The sequence below is a fragment of the Cyanistes caeruleus genome, chromosome 6 (assembly GCF_971803275.1).
Source record: "Cyanistes caeruleus chromosome 6, bCyaCae1.hap1.1, whole genome shotgun sequence".
NCBI classification, from domain to species: Eukaryota; Metazoa; Chordata; class Aves; order Passeriformes; family Paridae; genus Cyanistes; species Cyanistes caeruleus.
The window spans coordinates 22284742-22303151 of NC_141706.1; the positions used below are offsets into that span (position 1 = coordinate 22284742).

At 50.8% G+C, this 18410-nt stretch overlaps 1 protein-coding gene across 1 annotated transcript; it reads left to right on the forward strand.

The window, feature by feature from the left end:
* Nucleotides 1–665: 665 nt before the first annotated feature.
* On the forward strand, nucleotides 666–16630 carry CTSD (cathepsin D). Its single transcript, XM_023928950.2, has 9 exons — nucleotides 666–1265; nucleotides 1713–1869; nucleotides 4085–4208; nucleotides 5832–5950; nucleotides 9436–9635; nucleotides 10753–10875; nucleotides 12032–12176; nucleotides 13103–13201; nucleotides 13850–16630. The coding sequence occupies exons 1-9, from the start codon at nucleotides 1204–1206 to the stop codon at nucleotides 14009–14011; spliced, it is 1191 nt and encodes a 396-aa protein (XP_023784718.1). The 5' UTR covers nucleotides 666–1203; the 3' UTR covers nucleotides 14012–16630.
* Nucleotides 16631–18410: the final 1780 nt, after the last annotated feature.

Sequence of the window (18410 nt, forward strand, 5' to 3'; positions counted from 1 at the left end):
ACGAAAGCGACTGGAGAGGGACAGGAACCACATCACGAAGCTAGGGTTCCCCCACTCCAGCAGTGTCCAGCTCGTCCCCCAGGCTGCTGCTTTCCCGTCCCCACGACTGGGCACAAGCAGGAGCAGAAAACAAGCGTCCCCCCAGCCCTCAAGTCTTAGAAGGGAAAATGTCTGTAAATCTGATTTTTACTGTTTTTCCAGCAGGTCTCGTGGCTCTGTAGGAGCTCTGTTGGGGCAAACTGGGCAGAGATTAGCTGTGGCCTCTGGAGTTGGTGGGGTGACACCTCTGAACCCTGTTATTACCCTTTGGTGGTGGTGAAGAGCCCAGCTCGGTACTCTTGGATGCTCCGTCTGCATCTTGAGGAAGGGGCAGACCTCAGGGAGTGATGGTGGCCGGTGGCCCCTGGGCTCTGCCCTGCACCGGCATCGTTCTCAATGGCTGCAGGTAGCCCAGGTACCACCACAGTGCATTTTGAGGGGTGGCAGATATGGCTTGGCATCCCCTCCAGCCCCTCACCACGCCTCCCAAAAGAACTGCGGCCTAGGATATGCCCATCTTCCCCAGGAACACCCAGCCTGGAGGGATTGGAGGGATGAGTGCCGCAAACTGGAGGTGTCCTGGGGCCAGGGACAAACACGGGACTGGGGGGCTGCCACGGCCCCCCTGGGCAGGGGTACACAATGAAACCCCTGTGGTGACAGTGGGTGGGTGGCCGAGATCCGTGAGGGACTCGGGGTCTGCTGCCTGGGGCTGTGCCTGTGTCCTGTGTCTCCCCCCTCCCCGCTCCACTGCCCCGGGAGGAAAAAACGCCAGACAACCTGGAAAGAACAACAAAAAAGAAACCAGCCCAGCAGAAGGAAGAGCAATGCAGAAGGAGCACGCGCGGCCGGGCAGGCATCTCGTGACTGATTTCACGGTGTTTATTCCCCTTTCCCGGGGGTTGAGTCACGGCCCGAGCCGCCGGGGGTCAGCCCGGGGGGGCCGTGAGGCGGCGCCCCCGGCCCCGCTCCCCGCTCCCCGCCCCGGCCCGCCCTCACGTGACGCTGGTTGCAATTTTAGACCGTCAGCTGACTCCAGAAATCCGTGGAGAGGGCCCGCTGTGCCTACAAAAACAGGGACGGAAAGCAGGAGCGGCGTCGCGGCCTCGCAGCGTCGGGACCTCCAGCCTCTGACCCCTCGCCGCCAGCAGCGCCATCGCCGCCATGGGGCCCCGCGGCCTCCTCCTGCTGCTCGCCCTGGCCGGGTCCTGCGCCGCCCTCATCAGGTGAGAGGAGGGGGTTCCTCAGGGGCTGCTGAGCCCCCGGCCTGGGGGGAACATGGGAAAAGCACCCCCGGTGCTGCTGCAGCGGTGATCTCCGAGCTTCTCTCACAGCCCTCCGTAGCGGGTGGCTCCCCCTCCATCAAACAAGGAGGGGAAGGTTCGGAACATCCCCCGCATCCTGCGCATGGAGGGGCCTCGTCCCAGCTTCCCCTACACCTGGTGACCTCTGGCAGCCCCCCGGCCTTTCCTCCTATCCTCCAGCTTTGGGAAAAACACTGAACGCAGCACGGCGGGGGGGATCTAGCGGAGGGTGCTGGCAGGAGCCCAGGTCTCACCCGCCTTGTACTGGCGCTTCCCCTGTTTTGAGTGGGTCCCTGCTGCCCCCCTTCCCTAGGTATCCCTCCCCTACACGCCCCCTTTAACAGGTGTGTGTTTGCTGTCGCTACGTAGGATCCCCCTGACCAAGTTCCCTTCCATGCGGCGGATCCTGAGAGAGGCGGGCAGTGAGATCCCAGACATGAATGCCATCACCCAGGCCATCAAGTACAAGCTGGGCTTTGGCGAGGAGCATAAGCCCACTCCGGAGATTTTGAAGAACTACATGGATGTGAGTAACAACCCCCTGGAAACTATCCCCTGCGCTGCAGCAGACCCCAGCACAAAGTTGGACAAGTGGCTGTCACTTGTAGGGGCACCTGTCCCAGGGGGTGGTGAGACATGCCAGCCTCCCACAGCCAGGAAGGCAAAGGAGGAAGAGATGTTGATCCTGTAGGACAGATTCATGCATCCCCATGGCTTAGTGAGTGGGTGCCAAAAGGTGTTTCCTATCATTACTAAACTAAAAATACTAATACTGGTAATTATAACAACAAACAACCCACTGCCACCCAAGTCGGAGCTTTTCAGTTTGTGACCTATTTCCTTTCCTCTTTGTCACTAATTAATAATCATAAATAGGGGCTTGCTCACTTACAATCCTTCTTAGCACCTTCTGGCCATTTGGACTCTACTTCTGGCAAGACAGGGGCCTAAAAATCGTGCTCTGCTCCTTGAGGTGTTGGGGCATAAACGAGTGAGCACAGGATATTGGAAGAAGACTCAGGTTGGGTACTAGCTTTCTATGGGACTGGGGATGCAGGACCCTTCCTCTTGCTATCCTTCATCTTCTGCACTGCCTTGGGAAAAGCCACCCTGTACCTCCACTTTCTTCTCAGCAACTTAGGGAGCAAAGGCACCTGTGTGGTTGCAGAAAGAGAAGCCAGATAAAGGACGTGAAGTTTGCCCTTGCCCTGCTGCCAGGCACGTGTGGGGTTTACTGTTTCACGGTTCCTTACTGGGCAGTGTAGGATATGAGCATTAGCTGGCAGAATAAAGCTAGGCCCAGATATTTAGGTATTAATTCAGGGTATATTCCCCCTGCTGCCCTTCCCCAGGGGCTTTGTCACCCAACCAGCGCCGTCCTGTCCTGGGAAGAACCACCGGTGTTTCAGTTGGCAGTGTTGAAAGCCAGGGCAAGCGGTTGTGTCACAGGGTTGTCTCTTGCAACCACCGCTGCTCAGGGCAGCGCTGTTTTCCCTTGTCATAGGGACACCAACCCAACCTGTGGTGGCAGATAAGGGACCACTGCGTCCCTCCCAGCCTGGCTCAAAATACTTTTGCTGCCAAAGGAATTCTTGGGACAACCCCCACTAGCCAGCCCCTGGGACCCTTCATGGGTCTATGTATGTGACAAAGAGAGCCCCTGTACCGGGGGTTAATTTTCAAGCAGTTACAGAACCACTGGAAGCAAGTGCTGCCTCCCCATTATGGCTAATTGCAATGTTGCAATGGATTGTTAATTACTTAGTGAGCAAGCCTTGCAAACAAAGCACACGGGAGGTGAACAGCTTTGATAATCTTGTTTTCTTTCCTCCCCCTGCCCCCCACCCTTAATTAAGTACACAGGGGATTTTGGAAAGGCTACTGACTTCCCCTGCTAGCAGCCTTCTTTTCAGAACCGGCTGCTCCCTGCCTGTTTGGGAGGACTGGGGGGAAATGAGTCCATGTAGCACCTGCCTAGCATTCTCCATTCATCTCCTCTGTGGAGAGAGGGATACCTTGCCAACAACTCAGCCATTCAGGTTTCTTCCAGTACCAGCAGAAATGTAGTCTCAGAGCAAAGGGGTATCCATCAGATACCTGTGCTGTAGGGACTTCTCCCAGTCTTTCACCTTGGAGGCCTAAATTCATCTCTGGTGGTGCTACTCATGCTCTTTGCTCCCACCACTCCTCTAGTCTTCTAGCTCTTGAGACTGAGCATTTGTTTATTCCCATCCCATTCCTGGAGCTCACCAGCAAACACCAAAACTCCCAGAAGCCGTACCTCCACCTGCAGTGGGCAGTGCTGCTGCTCGCTGCAGCCCACGGTTTGTCTGTGAACCCACGAGCAAAGCAGCTTCCCAGCCAGTTTCAGCTTTTCAATAACGCAGGTGTTTTGCTTGGCTTCCTTCCATGGTCTTTTCTCATCCTTGTAGTGAACTGCATGCTAGCCTGCAGACCATCCCCCTTCTCTTCTTCCCTGTCTTCCTGCCCCGTATTTCCACCCCCTCACGCGTTGTCCTCGATTTATCCTTTTCACACCCGCTGTAATGAGTTGTGAACACTGAAGGGGAACCTCCCTTCCAGAGGACAAAGGCTGGGAACCCATCAGTGCCAAAAGCAAGAGGAGGGCAATGTCTAGATAAGAAGCTGATCCTCTATTCAACCCTAAGAGATTTTTTGGGTTTTGATCACAGCTTTTAGCCAGCTGCCTCTGCTCATGGCTCCCTTCTTCTGCTTTGCAGGCCCAATATTTCGGTGCGATCGGTATCGGAACACCTCCCCAGAATTTCACCGTGATCTTTGACACTGGCTCCTCCAACCTCTGGGTGCCATCCGTGCACTGCTCCATGTTGGACATCGCCTGCAGTAAGTGTCACGGGTGCCAGAAACTGCTAAGTGTCTTCTCCTTCCCTGCAGAATGCAGAGAAACTGAGGCAGCAACGTGAAAAGACTTGCCAGAGGTTGATGGGCTTTTTAGGGTCAGAGCTGTAAATACAATCCCAGCTTCCTGCATCCATCCTTCATTAGTTCTTTCCTGGGTTTTTTCTTTTCCAAGTAACCATACAGGGCCATACAGGCCAAATCTCCAACAGCTTCAGCCCTACAAGAGGGGAGCAGCATTATCAGTTGTGATGTTTCTCCCCAAATTATAGACCAATGCTGCTGCTCTCCCATTGCGCAAGGCTGACTTTTTTAAAGTCAGTCTCTTGCCAGATCTGATATAAACTGTCCTAGTTTCTGGTTTATTGCTGCACAGAGCATGTGTGTGCATGTTTATGGTGTTATAATTAACGAGAGACAGGTAGGCACAATGAAATGAGTATGTCTTAGGGACTACGAGTGTTTTTTTTATTCTGTGACGTTCCTATGCAATAAACTTCCACATCTGAGGATGTCAAACCTGGCTATGGCAAAATGCTATTTAAAAGTCACTGGTTGTGCTGCTTAAGCAAAGTGGAGAAACCTGTGGAGTCAACAAATGCAACCATGAAAGGCATTCCACAGTGCTCATTGGGAGTAGAGTGGAAATTTGGACTTTTTGTAGACTGATCTTCTTTTTGCATATGTGAAACAAGATTTAGTACACTGAGAGGGTGGTGAGGTCCAGACCTGGTATACTTCGGGGTTCCTGATTTGTAGCAGGGAGATGGTTTCTCAAGGCAGGGCCTTGGGAGATGCTGGGACCAAAGGGCTGGTTTTATGAATATACAAGGAGCTTAAGCTCCTGCCAGACTGGAATCCAAACTGGGACCCAGACAGCCTAGCTGGAAACCTCCTTGTGTAGCGCTGTCACTTTATGTAGGGCTTGGCTGGTTCTTCCTCAGCTGCTGTCTGCACCCCTCAGCAAGCAGCCATGGGACTGTGCTGGCCAGCTCGTGACTCGGGAGGAGTCTGGGGAGGAGGAATCTGCCTGCTCATAAAACCAGGGATATCCTACTCCTCCCAACCCAGCCAAGGGGAAAAGCAGCTTAGACTAGGGGAAAGCCCTTCTTCTCGGCAAATAAAGGAATATTTTGAATTCTTTAAAATTCTAAAAACACTAAAACTAAAATTACTAAAAACAATGTATGAAAAATTTCTGGCTACTTCTAGTAAAAGCAGCAGGTAAGTCCATGAGGTGAAAATGTTCATGCCCAGAGCAGGTTATATTTAAATCCACCCTGGTTCTCCATAGCGTGCGGAGGGATACATTTTGCTCTGCTGACTAACACACCACACCAGCCACATAACCTCTAGGCTTTTAATACCCAGTGTCCAAATCGGATTTAGCAGCCTGAATTGGATCTGCCCACCTAATTCCCCAGGCACTGGAAATGCTTTGTTAAGCAGACTGAGCTTGGCAAACCCTGGGTTCAGGCCTACCTTCACATCATTGGGTGTCCATTTGTCCAAATAAGCTGGATGGTGTGGGGTGAGGTATTAGGGAACTGTAGGTATGAAGGAGCACTAATGCTGTGTGTCCCCTTGTGTCCCCTTTCCCAACTGCAGTGGTGCACCACAAGTACGACTCCGCTAAATCCAGCACCTATGTGAAGAATGGCACCAAGTTTGCCATCCGCTACGGGACAGGGAGCCTTTCCGGGTTCCTCAGCCAAGATGTGGTCACGGTGAGTTATGACTGCCCCTGCCCTGTGCTGCCCCAGATTGCTTTCATAGAGTGCTCAGAGCTGCTAGATTTCAGTGGGTCTCTTTCTTGAGTGTCCTACTCCTATAGAACATTCTTCAGAGCTGTTTCCGAGTCCTTTGAAATGACATGGTAATGATGACTGTTAAGGTAGCAATAACCATGGCAGGCTGAGAAAGGAGAGGGTATTAGTCTGCAGGTCAGTAGTCTGGGAGTGGAGACTGCTCACATGGTGCACCACTGCACAGACTGCTGGTGGTGCCCAGCTTGTTCTTGGCCAATATCCACACATTAGTGGATGCCTACATGGGCAGCTGCCCAAACACAGACCAGAAAAAGTCTCTTTACTGCCCCATCCTGGTCTCACGTCAAGAACTGGTGCTTATGCTTGTGAAGGCTGGGTAACAACCTGAGGGGAGGTTCCCCAGCAGTATTCAGGGTGCAGCTGGAGTTAGCTGGGCAGTGGTTGCTTCACAGTTTGCTTTTCAGCAAGCAAAAGTGGAGCTTTCTGTCCTGTGAAGGACAAGTGCCTTTCATGACTTCCTTCCAGGTACAGATGCCTGGGAGAGTTTGCCAGCTGCCGAACGTCAGGGGTGCATGTGCTGTCAGCTTACTTGCTCTCCTGGCAGGGATAAGAGCATATGTTTGCTTTGCAGGGGAGGAGAAACAAAGCAAAAGTTTTGAATAAGCACATGAATCTGGGGATTTGGAGGTTTCTGTTTAGGTTCAGCTGAAAAGTATTGGCTTACCAATTTTATCAGAATCAAAAGAAAAGTATCCAGGAGATTTAAGTGTGTGACTCTTGCAAGATGTACTCTTTAGCCCATCCTTACAGCATGAAGATTTCAGGCTATCCTGGAAGCATCAGCTGTTGCCTCTACGCTGCTCCAAAGATGCAGCCAGGCAAACAGCAAACTTCATTGTCATTAGAAAGTATGGGCTTAATGCAAGGGCTGGAATGAGTCAGAAAGAAAATTACCATTTTTTCTCTTTTTTTGGTTTGTAATTGTCACTCTAGTGCCTGTTTGCTAATTAGCTCTCCACTTCCCGGCAGCTCAGAGGAAGGATTTTGTGCCTCAGTTTGTTCAGGAAGTGGGGATGGCTCTTGTCAGACACAGCTTGTAGCATTTGGTTTCTGTCTGCAGAGAAGCAAGAGAAACCTCTTGTGTGGAGCTGAGCAGTGTCCCACTTGTAGTAGGCAGGAGCAGGGGTGACTCTGAGGGTCAGGGACCTTCATCTTGGACACCAGGATGCCTCCTCTGATACACAACATGTTGTAGGCAAGCTCCCAGTCAGGTATAGTCATGAAAGAAAGACATTGAAATAACCTTCAGTGTGACCCTCTTGGCTCCAGTCATTCTGGTGGGTGGAAGCAGCCACAGCAACCTCTAGTAGCACTGATATCTGACCAAAAGATGCTTGTTGGCAGGTAGTCCAGAGTCCCTCAGCCCTAATATTTTTTTGAGAGGGTGATGAGTTCATGTCGAACATCCTTTCTCATTCTGTGGAGGAATGATGCCCTGTAGTGCCTGCAGTGCTGCTTGCTCTCCAAAGAGCAGCGGGTTCAGCCAGCCCTCTGCTGCTCAGGCATCTCATCTCTTTATCACAGCCCAACCTTGGGATGTCCTTCAAAGACAGCAGAGGAAACTTAGCTGGCCACAGGGCACAAAGTCTCTCCCACGACTGCAGTGCAGATACACTGCACAGGAGAGTACTATCCTTGTCTCTCCCTTGTGCCTCTGCAGCCCAAGCCCTGGTGCAAGATGTGCCAGAGGCCCTAACCTCTTGGTCTGCCTTTGCTACCAGTGCTTAACTGCTGGCTGAGGCCACTAACAAGGAGGCCAGGCGAGCTGTGGAGTGCTGACACCCATCTGCAAAGTGCTTGGAGAGTGGCCACCCCACGGCCATCCACTAGTCATGATTTTTGGTTGCTCTGTGTTGGGGCGAGAGCCAGCCAGGAGACAGAGACAAAGGATCTGTCACCTGGCAGGAGCACTCTGCTAAAGATGGTCTTGGGTTTCAGCCCTGCTGAGGACCAAGTGCAGGCAGGGTCTGTTGAGAATCCATGACTGGGCAGAAATCTGCCTTCCCCTTAGGATGTGCAAGCAGAGCAATATTCAAACAAACCTGACACTCAGTGTTATCAGTCCACTGCATTTTACCTTTTTTTTAAGTAGAAGCTTCATTGAATTTTCTGAGCTGCTGAGGACCAACAGTGCTGAGGGGTGGCTTTTGTAAACCTGGCGTGTACAACTGGGGCAGGCGCTGGCGAGCAGATGCGCTGCCACGCACTCTTTCCCCCCGCATCCTGCCCTGTGGCTTTTAGCTTTCGCAAGGCTCGATCGCCCTTTCCTAGTGCAATCCTCCAATACCATTAAAGGCAGCACTGCTGTCCCAGCCTTGCACTGTCTAACCCTGGGGGGATATTAGTAATTTGCAGGGATCGTTATCTGCCATCAGGTAGGAGAGGCCAGCTTGTCAGTCCAGCCTGGCTCACTACAGGGCTGCTAGCTGCAGGCTGAGAGGCTGAAATTGTCCTAGCAAGGATGCTAAAATTGCCTGTGGTCATCCAGAAGCTCACAAGCCTCCTGAACTGCTAGAGCCAGAAGCCAGCAGATGCATCCTGCTCCCCATCAGCAGAGCTGTCTTCCTGTCTCTGATCATCTTCTTTCTGGGGATCTGCCCTTGGAATGCGTTTCAGCTTTCCAGTGGGGAATTCCAGTCCTTCTCATGGCTGGCAAGGGAGTTGACCTTTGAATTCTCAGTACTCTGCTTGCTATTTTTGTGCTTCAGGCTCAACCTCACTTTCTTGGCTGGGTCTTCTCCCCTATCATGGGAGGTCTGTGCAGGCTGGTGGTTCTTCCAAGAGATTCAGCAATATCCCGGGGATGTTTCCTATGTAGGGGAGATCACAGGGGTGGTGGGCAGAGGTGAGAGGGATTTGTGCTCCCAGCCGAGGATGGGTGCTGCACCCAAGGAAGCAGGATACACAGATGACTTAGAAGATGTCCAGAGTGTGGAAGAGGATTAAAGGCACAGCACAAGAGCTTTTCAGACTGGGAGGAAATAATGAAGTAGGTGATGGGGGGGAGATGTGGGAGGGAAAATTGGATATGGGTCCTCTGTGCAAAGAGGAGGGGCTGCAGAACAGCCAGGCCAGTGCTGGGATACTGCAAAAGGCTAAAGGGACTCTCCTGCTCTTAGAATTATCCTGGGCTTTGCAGGGACTTGGGAGGTTCCACTGAACCAGAGTTGCCAGTCTCTTCCCCTGACCAGACTGGCACTAGGATACCTGGTTTCTGCAGCTGCCTAGAAATGCAGTGGTGAAAGCAGGCAGGAGCGTGGCAGCACATTGAGGGATGTGCTACAGCTGCAGCCTGTGTTCAGTGAGGTTCTGTTACCACTCAGGTCCCCTGAGTCAGTGTTCTTTACAATCTGCTTTTCCTTTTCCTCCCCATCTCCCCACAGCTTGGTGACTTGAAAATCCTGGATCAGATCTTTGGGGAGGCCACAAAGCAGCCAGGCATGACATTCATCGCTGCCAAGTTTGATGGCATCCTGGGCCTGGCATTCCCAAGGATCTCTGTGGAGGGCGCCGAGCCTTTCTTCGATAACATCATGAAACAGAAGCTGGTCGAAAAAAATATGTTCTCTTTCTACCTAAACAGGTAGTGTTGTGTTTGGTGGCACAACTCTGGTTGTGAGTGGGCTTTTCTGTCTTTGCCAGTGGCACCTCTTGTCCTCTGCTGTTGTACACTCTAGACAGCACTTCCCAGTTAGGGGAGTCACAGGAAGTTCTGGTTGTAGGAGCAGTCATGCCAAAATCTCTTATGTTTGCTGCTCTGAAGTAAGAAGGAGGGAAGTAGAAATGCAGTTCTTTTACTGATAAAAAGCTGGGTGGATCTGTAACCAGATTTCTTAACTGATTAATAGACAGATGAAAGAGAATTCTGTGATCATGAGATTGCTGCTAGTGCAGTTCCCTTTAGAGAGGTAAACAGCCCCAGTCTGCTGCCAAAATCTGTAAGCCATGTGGTCACCACCATGTTGCCTCCCTGGCAAGGGTGCCTCCCCATCAGTCATCATTAATGAGGGGGCTCACGCTCTCTCACCACCCTGGGAAATCTGCCTCTGCAGCTGCCAGCACCTTCCCACCCACTGCTGCTCCCCACTGGACACCCCATCACTTTCCTGGCACCACAGCAGCGACTCTGAACTACTTCAGTCCAAAAAGTAGCATGTCAAGAGCAGGGAGGGCAGAGAGGGCTGCTGCTGGCCATTCAAGCACCAGTCCTCCCCCATCACCATATTTCTTCCCATCTGCTCAGCAGCGAGCCCTTAACTGATGGTAACCTTGAGGATTCACTCCAAGGCTGCTGATTGGCAGAGTTGAGTGCAGATAACCTAACCTGCATCAGCTGTGTCCAGCCCTTCATGGGCACTTTTTACAAGCTGATTTAGGAAGTCCCTGTATCAGTGCTCAGTTCCACTTTTCCATCCCCTTTCCCTGCTGCGAGTTTCTTCGGGTTTCTGTGAGAAGGTACCAGGTGGAAAGCTGCGGGATGGTTTAGTTGAGCCAAAATATTCCCATTTCCCCATCCCAGCCTATCTCACAGTATCTGTCCTTATGCTGACATGACATAGCGCGACATAAGTTATCTGTCTCCAGTACTGTTAATGCTATGCTTCACCTCCAAGCCCCCCAGAAGGTATTTTGGGGGGCACTTGAAGCAGGTTGTTCTCACCCTACCTTTGATGTTCACAGTTTTGGGTATTGCTTTTCAGAGATCCCTCTGGTGAGCCTGGTGGTGAGATGGTCCTGGGAGGCACCGACCCCAAGTACTACAAGGGCGAGTTCAGCTGGTTTAATGTCACACGCAAGGCCTACTGGCAGATACATATGGATTCGTAAGTTTCCCATCCACCTGACTACATGTGTGGGGTCACATGTGCAGACAGCACACGCCTGAGGCTTGGATGAGATCCTCCTCAAAAAGGAATCATCCTGGCAACACATCCACACCAAAAAAAGCAGATTTAATCACACCCTAGGGCTGGGTTGTTTGTCGCTGGAAGGAGACGAAAGGTAAAAGCCGTACGAAGATGCTTTGCAAAATCCTTTCCTTTTATTTATGGCTTGACCTTTGACCCTTGAAAGGAGGCTTGCTGCATCCTTGCAAAGTGGAGAAAAATGCCAGCGTGTTCCCCTTGCAGGCAGGGCAAGCTCCATGGATCAAACCCCAGTTTTTGCTCAGCTCTCATCGAGGCCTGAGCTGCCTAGCTGTCCTGCACACAGCTCCGGAGGAGCAGGATGAGGCCTCAGGAAGCCAGCCCTTGACTGAAGGGCACGGCGCAGCAATCAGCGCGCATTGTTGGAGGCAGAGGGGAGGAGAGCAGGCTGAGCTGACGGCCGCCAGCCCCACAGTCTATTCTGAGCTCTCCCACGTGATGGGAACTTAAAAGTGGCCTGTGATCAGAGTGTGTCCTTTTCCCAGGAATTGCATCCCTCCCCAGCACGGTGTTTTAGTTCTCATTTTCCCCCAGAGCTGCAGCGTTGGCAAAGCATGGCAGACCCTTGGCTAGAAGGCTTTGTCTTTCTGCACTGCTGTGAAATGTGATGTGGGTGAGGAAGCCAGGCAGCTCCTGGCTTGCCTTTTCTTTGCACAGGAACCCTTCCTTTGCTCATGGCTGTCACACCACCCCTTTAACCCTTTGTTTTCCTGCAGTAGCACAGGCCATAAAAGTCCGTATTTCATTGTCTTTAGCTCTCTCCCATGTCCATTAGCTGCAGCACTAGCTCTGGAGTGCAGGTAGCAGGCAGGGTATGCAGGCAGCATCCAGGCTCTCTGTAGAAATGCAGTTACACTTCAAGGCACCTACTCAGCCATGAGCAGACAACAGGGATCCAGGGGGTCTGTGCATTGAGTTGGTGCTGCATCAGTGTTTCTGAGCATCTGTCCTTCCTGTCTGTCACAGCCCTCCCTTGCTTGCCTGCGTACTGCTTCCTGCAGCCTTCACTGGGAGGCCTTGAAGGGTTGTCTAATGTCTGGGTATCTCTCCCCAGGGTGGATGTTGCCAACGGGCTGACCGTGTGTGAGGGAGGCTGTGAGGCCATTGTGGACACGGGAACCTCACTCATCACTGGCCCCACCAAAGAAGTGAAGAAGATACAGCAGGCCATTGGTGCAAAACCACTCATAAAAGGCGAGGTGAGGCCAGGCTGGAAATGTGGGGTCTACAGCCATCACAACATCTATGCTTACACCCTACTTTGTACCCAGATGCTTGTTGAGACCCTAGTCTTCTGCTCCCTCTGATCTTTGTTCCCAGCCAGTGCTCCTGGAAAAGCCACTGGCACAGCAGGGACCCCTTCATCTTTTGACCCTGAGTAGCGTTCACTACCCTACTTGTGCACTCGGTAGAAAGCCCAGGTCCCATGAACTTTGGGAAGCTTTGAGTCACCTCTGCCACCCATGTCTGGGAGGTGGAAGAGAAGGGATCTGAGTTGCAGCTGAGACAAAGGATTTGTATTAATGTGAGTCCAGAGACACTTTAGTAAAAGTATATTTCATGCAAATGGCAACCCTTTTCCTACCATCAAAGCTAATCTCACAAGACCCTCTCCCCTCCCTAAAATTGTAGAAGAATATAGATTATAAAGACCTTGTAGAAAACAATGGCCTGCTCTGAAAGCCCTTCCAGATCAGATCCATGAGCATTTGTCTGGAATTTCTGCAGTGTCAGAGACTCCAAGCTGCAGCAACAGTTGGCTTACACCTGCCATCATCCCCAAGACTTGCCATTGTTAATGAAACAGGCTTTGTCTGTGTACCAAGCCACAGCTGCCACTCCTCTGGTAAAAACCCCCAACCATGCCCCATCAGCTGTGGCACCCTGGGAATCAGCAGAGCAAAAAGCTGAATCCAGCATCCTTTGGCTCATTGTCTATCCATAAAGCCCTCTTGCCCCTCATCTTGGAGCCCTAGGCAGGGAACAGCCTACTTACCCCAGCTCGAGCTTCCGCACCCTGAGATGAGCTGGTTTTAGGGAAAACAACAGCAAAGATGTGACTGTGCTCAAGGAAGACTGGGAGTGGAAGAGGTCCAAACTAAAGCTTTTACTGTTGCAATTTCAGTACATGGTCCCCTGTGAAAAAGTGCCAACACTGCCTAACATCACAATGACACTAGGAGGGAAGCCCTTTGTCCTCACAGGAAACGAGTATATCCTCAAGGTATGTTCAGGCAGATTTTTCCTGCCTTATGCTTCTTCCCCAGGGCCTGGCTTTTGCTTCCACTGCACCAAAACACAAGATCAGCTAAAGCAGTGCTGCAGCTGGTGCTCAGGAAGAAGTCTGAAAGGTTGGGGTGTCAGGGTGGTGGCACTGCAGATGGATCCAAGTAACCTCATCAAAGTCTCACAGGAATAAGACCCCCTGCATAGTGCTCATAAGAGATATTGGGATGGTTAAGGAAGGGGAGGAAAACTTGCATCACTTTCTTCAAACATTTAGCTCTTTTCTGCTGCAGTCTGGTGCCATGAGGCCAGCCTTATTATAGCAGAGGCTACCAGCCACTTAAGCCATCAGAACCAACTCGTAAGGACCACCTCGTGCAGACCTACCGATGGCTCTAATTCAGAGCTGTGTGAGCTGGGAGGTTTTTGGTCATGTGCAGCTTTGCTTGATGTTTTAGTGCTTAAGAGGGAGGGGGAGCTGGGTCTGGAGTTGTAGAAGGGGTGGGTTGGGAGTCACTTTTGCAATCTGTGGATCTGTCTGGGAGAGGCTGAAGCAAAGGCAGCCTTGCAGGTGTTCTTGCCAAGCCTGCAAGGTTGAGGGAAGGGAATGACCTGCTTAAATTGAAGCTCTCATTCTTCTTTCTAGATTGGTGCACAAGGAGAGACTTTATGCATGAGTGGTTTTTCAGGCCTGGATATCCCACCCCCTGGGGGCCCACTCTGGATCCTGGGAGATGTCTTTATTGGACCCTACTACTCCGTCTTTGACCGTGATAACAACCGTGTTGGCTTTGCCCCAAGTGCCTAAACATCTGACCCCCACTGCCTCTGCCACACACACACTCTTAAACACACACACACACACGGGAGCCATAGAGAAAGGTTACCAGTATTAGAAACCCAGTGAGTGGAAAGGAGAAAAAAAAAAAAAAAAAAAAAGAAAAAGAAATGGAACTAGATTTAAAAATTACATGGAAAATAGTTTTTAGTGCCCTGCTAGCTACTTTTTCCACTCTGTTGAGTAAGTGGTGCTGGGAGGTCTCTAGCTGACAACTCCAGCTGGAGTAGTCCCTTGCTTTACTGCTAGGTCTTCCAGTAGTTCTTTTTGAGGATGATTCTCAGAGCTGAACAAGGCCCTCTCACATCTCCCAGCGGTGGTGTTCTTCCTGGGACAGGGCGGGCAGCTGGCAGAAGCCAGCCCCTGGCACGTCTGTTTGTGCAGAGAGGCTGTGCTACTGCTCTTGGGTTCATCTTTTGTGCTGGGGGAAAGGGACTAGGGAAGGCTGTCTTGCACATTAGTTCTTAATGCTTTTTCACTCATGAAGTGGGGGAGTGGACATCCTGGGAGAATCTGTCTTTATGACCCCCTCCTTGATAGGTTGAGGCAGTGACCAGTAGGTCATTTCTCAAGGAGTTTGTGGTGGCTTGGTCCTAGGAGAGCGTGTCCTGGGCTGCAGCGATAGGGAAGCACAGTATCGTGCCCAGGGGATGAGTTTCAGAGGCTGAGGGCTGTGGTTCTGTTTAGTGATGGCACTAGTGAGAGAGCTGGGAGGTATAGTGTCCACATGCCTGACATAATGGGACAAGAGTTTGTAGGGGGGTTCTAGCCGTGGAACTTTCCAATCAGAATGAATATTAAGGGGGTCAAGATAGGTTATAATAGAGGATATTTGAAATCAGGGCCATGAAGGTAGAGCCTTCTGCTGAGCAAAGTCATGTGGCACAAGTTCTCTTGAGTTCAGTGACCTTCTTCCAGATTCTCCAAACAGCAAATCTTCCCAGCTTCGACCACAGCCAGTGAGAATAATGTTTCCTGAAGCAGCTAAGTGATCTACAAACTGAAATCATGCTGGTAATATCTGACTGTTTGTCCACCACATAGAAGCTTTTGGAAACATGATTCAAATCATTTTGAACTGCCCAAAACTCAAGAGACAGTTGGCAGAGTCAGCAAACCTCCTGGGCAAGAGGATGCCGTGGCAGCTGATAGACTTGCATTCACTTTCCCTGCTGCCCTGTCCCAAAATCCAGCTGCCTTTAGCACCCTCTGTACCTGCTTTCTACTTTACTAACACTGCTGAGCTGTGTTCATGTCCAGCTGTGTTGCAGAGAGAGTGAGGCACAATCCTGCTTTGGATTTAGCTGATTTAGCTGTGCACACAGATCCTCCCAGAGAGCCGGGATCTGTGCGTGTGGAGCCACTTGCTGGGCTGTCACTGCTAGGCAAACACTGGTGGAGCTGGGAGGATGATAAAATGAGTTTTAAGCAGTACTGGAAAGCAGAAGAGAGCCTGCCAAGAATCCCAGCCCCTGTACTGGGAGTAAAAGACTCTCTTCATTTTCCCAGTGTGCTGGATCAGGTCCTGAGGTTAAGGGTGTGGCAGCAGATAAGGAGCAAAGCTTTGAGTGACAAAAGGATAAGATCAGCAGCGGCCATGACCCCAGACTAGGCTAAACAGATGGCAAAATCCTGGCTACCGAAAATTCACTGATAATCCTGCCAGCAGTAGCAGTGGGGCCAAGAAATTTTTTGAGAAAGATCTTTGGGCAGTGAGTGAATAGATTGTCATGCCCAGTGAAGTAAGTTTGGCATTATAACCATGCTTCATCTTAGAGGGGTCTGGCATGGACAATGGGGACAGGCATAGGCACACGTGGCACACATGCACTGTCCCCTACAACCCCAGATGTGACAAATGCTGCTCCCCAAAGCTTCTGCCGCCTCATAATCTTCACTTGGAGCTCCACATCTGGACACCAAAGGACATCTGTTTTAGACTGGCCAGAGAACAATAGCATGTTACCAAAAAAAAAAAGAAATCTTCAGTAGCTGCTCCAAAAATAGCAAATATTCAGCACCTCTACAGAAATCTTCAGTTTCACACCAGTTAAGTGCCCAAAGCTCCTCCAAGTTCTGCTACACTGTTTCCCAGCCGCAGGATTCCTTCAGCATGGGGGCGGAGTTCACCTCTTGAGTACCTGTTGAATAGACCTGATGTGAGGGGGAAGCTTGACATGGACCTGGCAGTGTCTTTTGAACATCTTCAGCATCAGATTTAAGTGGGATGCGCAGCACAGCCCCAGACAGAGCCCTTGGGCCATGGCTGTGCTGGGTGTGCACTGCCTCCCGCCGCCTGTGTGGTCCCGGTGCAGTAACTCCAGGTGGGCTGGTGTGTGTGACAGGCAGGAGGCAGCTGCCTGGGGAAAGCATGGCTCAGAGTGATGCCCTGAGTGACACACTGTAGGATAGGCTGGAGGATCAGTTCACTGCAGTCTTCCCTGAAGGGGTCTCCTCCCCTTGTTCTTTTATTTGCATTTTTAAACCCATCTCTAATCGTGTGACTGGTTTTTTAAAATTATTTTGCTGTCAGAATTAATTGTCTCTTCATAGAAAATTGAAAAGAAAATACAGTATTTTCCCCTTTAACTCTGAGAGTGGTCTTTCCTTTTGCAGTTTGAGATGCCAAACTCTGTGCGTGTGCAGAGACTGTGTCTCCCCAACTTATTGTCCCTGGACATCTGGTTGCTCTCTTGAGTGGACTCCTGTGCGTTTCAGGGCTCCTCCCCTTCTCTCTGATAATGCTAGGACCCTGTTGGATTTGTCTTTTTCAATTGATTAAAACTTAACTCCGCCTCTGCAAGGTGAGAGGACAGTACTGCCAGCCTGAGCCGGCACCACTGGGGCAGCAGGCACTCCCAGCATCCCTGCTAGCCCACAGCCTTCTCCTGGGGCCACACCTCCCCCTCTGAGTATTGCAAGGGGTAGTCCATTAACAGGGAGCTCAGGCTGTCCCCGTCTGACTGGTCCCCCTGTCTGGACCAGCTAGAACAAGCTCCTGCTTAGGATTAGAATAAGTTCCTGTTTAGGACTGGGAATAGTCCTGTAGTAGCCAAAGTGGAACTTCAGTTTCTAAGTTTGACCTAAAATCAATTAAAATGTGAAGTCTGGGGAAGTTCCAGAGCCCAGTGATGAACATGGTGTAGGAAAAATCCATCCCTCTTGCCTAGCTGTGTAATTTTTAGTCCTAGCACTTCTGTATGGGAGCTGGGGACTCTGAAGCGGAATGAAGGCCCCATGTGCCAGGTGGAAGATAAGAGCTAATCCCTACTTTGAAAAAAGCATCATCTACATAAGCAAGATGGATGCAGCCAAGTCCCATCCCATCTTCTGAGTGCAGATCTAAGCATACAGCTTAGCTGATTTCCCTACTGGAATGTCCTGAGCCTCTGTTCCCCCAGGATGCTTAAATTCCCCAATCAGCTGTTCTCCTGTGTTAAAGAGATGGATTTAACCCAAAAGGGCTGGCTGGATCCTGAAAACCAATCATGCAGCCCACTGTTCCTCAATAGCCTAAGGGGAGAACAAGTCATCCGCTGCCAAATATTTATTGACAGGAATGTGAGGGCCCTGTTTCTGCTGGGGGGATTCTGCCTAAGTCTTCAATCATGCCTTGTGTGCTGAATGTTACATCCCAGTGGGAACAATCACAGCCTTGATCTTGGCCAAGAGCAAGGAGAAGCCAAGAGCCAGAATTGCCCACCCATGCTTTTCCAGCAGGAAGCAAAACACACCCTGCCCCAGGAGCAGCCTGAATGCAGCCCCACACTATCTTGCCCAGAAAGTCCTCAGGTTTACTTCAGCCCCCTGTTTACTGCACCATCTCTGCAGAACTCCATGCACATGACAATTTGCTATTTCACTCTTCATTAAATGTCTCCATTGATACAAAGAACATCAAATTTTTCATTACATGTCCCCTTAAGTATTAGGGTGCTTAGCACTGACCCCTAGGGCTGTCTTCATGGACCTGATCCATCTTCCAAGTAATTCTGCTTAGGGCTTTACCAAAAGCCCATTAATACAAGGACCTGCCCAAGGAGAGGGAAGATGAGACCCCCTCACTTATGGAGATGACTTGCTCATCTGGTTGGCTCAGCAATTTGTTCATTTGGGAAACTATTTTTACTTAGCATGAATGACTAAGCACATCGTTTTGGGGGCTGATGGCTTTTCCTTTTTCCGTTCTTTCTTGGATATATTTATTTTTAGGTTTCTTTGGGAGGGAAGAGAAGCGGAGTGCAGAATGAAAGCTCAGAGTACAGGAGACAGAGATCAAGGGAGAGTGGGAAGATTGGATTTACCCCTCCAAGTCTCAGGCTGCCTTACTGCTTATGGAACTTAGCCACCCATTGAGGAATTTTATAGG

Bases quoted from the DNA above. Each gene is read 5' to 3' on its own strand.
- CTSD (XM_023928950.2), top strand. From the start codon at position 1,204: ATGGGGCCCCGCGGCCTCCTCCTGCTGCTCGCCCTGGCCGGGTCCTGC. The intron at 4,209-5,831 runs GTAAGTGTCACG...TCCCAACTGCAG, and splicing joins CATGTTGGACATCGCCTGCA to TGGTGCACCACAAGTACGAC. The intron at 13,202-13,849 runs GTATGTTCAGGC...TCTTCTTTCTAG, and splicing joins GAAACGAGTATATCCTCAAG to ATTGGTGCACAAGGAGAGAC.